Below are 1,378 nucleotides of genomic sequence, written 5' to 3'. Positions count from 1 at the left end.
GCTATTTGTGCTTTTACAAGAGAAATTCACATGTTTATTGAGAGCCTAGTGTACTTCAGGTATGTTATAAGAAAGGGGATAAAACTGCTTATTGAGATTACACAAGGTTTTACATATGATATTTATACAGTCTTTTTTTAATATAGTCTTTTTATTCTTCACAATCAGATTAAGAGCTAGTTTACATTATCTCAATTTTATAGATTAAAAATTAAAGATGAGAGAGATGGCTATTTTATTTTCCAGTAAGAGATAGAGCCAAGTTTAGTCTCTTTGAACTAAAATCCATGACTTTTCTATTGTACAACATTAACTCTTCATAATTTTAAATTAATTAATTTAAAATCAACATTTATGGACACACTTTATTTACATATCAGGGACAAACTCTGTTAAAATAATATGCTTAATAAGAATATGCTTAATAATAATAATATGGTTAATAAGAATGCTTAAGAAGAATTATTTTGCTGACAATATCCTTGACATCCTTATTTCTCAAACTGTAGATCAGAGGATTCAACATGGGGATCACCACTGTGTAAAACACAGAGGCCACTTTGACTGTGTGCCTGGAGTTTTTGGAGTTGGGCACACAGTAGAGGAAGAGGATGGTGCCATAGAAGATAGTAACGGTGGTCAGGTGTGAGGCACAGGTGGAGAAGGCTTTGCAGCGCCCACTGGCTGAATGCATCTTGAGGATAGCGACAATGATAAATCCATAAGACACGAGAATGATGAGTAGTGTGCTAACCGCATTAAAGGTGGCAAAAATGAAAAGTAGCAACTGGTTGACATAAGTATCAGAGCAAGAGAGGGACAGCAACGAGGAGAATTCACAGAAGAAATGATTAATTGTGTTGAAACCTCGAAATGATAATTTGGTAACAGAACATGTGAATATCAAGGAACAAGCTACTCCCCATGCATATGATCCGACCACTAGCACGGCACAGAGTTTCTGGGACATGGCAAATGTGTAGAGCAGAGGGTTACAAATGGCCACAAAGCGGTCATAGGCCATCACAGCTAATAAAAAGAATTCAGTTACCGCAAAGGTACAAGAGAAAAAGAATTGTACTACACATCCTATAAATGAAATGGTTCTGTCTTCCACAACTAGGTTCACCAGGGTCTTGGGAGTAATGACGGAGGAATAGCAGAAATCCACAAATGAGAGGTGGCTGAGGAAAAAGTACATAGGGGTGTGTAGCTTGGGGTTAATTTTGATTATTACAATCATCCCAATATTCCCTACAACAGTGACAGTGTAAATAGCCAGAAAAATCAAGAAGAGAGGGATTTGCAGTTCTGGGAAATCTGAGAAGCCCAAGAGAGTGAACGTGGCCCCAGTTTTATTTCTCTCTGACAGTAACAT

General features: G+C 37.2%; 1 protein-coding gene across 1 annotated transcript; it reads right to left on the bottom strand.

Moving 5' to 3' along the window:
• Positions 1-439: 439 nt before the first annotated feature.
• LOC124232422 (olfactory receptor 5D18-like) lies at positions 440-1,378 on the bottom strand. The gene has a single exon (XM_046649400.1). The coding sequence runs from the start codon at positions 1,376-1,378 to the stop codon at positions 440-442; it is 939 nt and encodes a 312-aa protein (XP_046505356.1).

The sequence above is a fragment of the Equus quagga genome, unplaced genomic scaffold, assembly GCF_021613505.1.
Source record: "Equus quagga isolate Etosha38 unplaced genomic scaffold, UCLA_HA_Equagga_1.0 HiC_scaffold_5930_RagTag, whole genome shotgun sequence".
Classification (NCBI taxonomy): Eukaryota; Metazoa; Chordata; class Mammalia; order Perissodactyla; family Equidae; genus Equus; species Equus quagga.
Note: the sequence above shows the minus strand (reverse complement) of the source record. Positions and strands in the feature narration are given on the sequence as shown.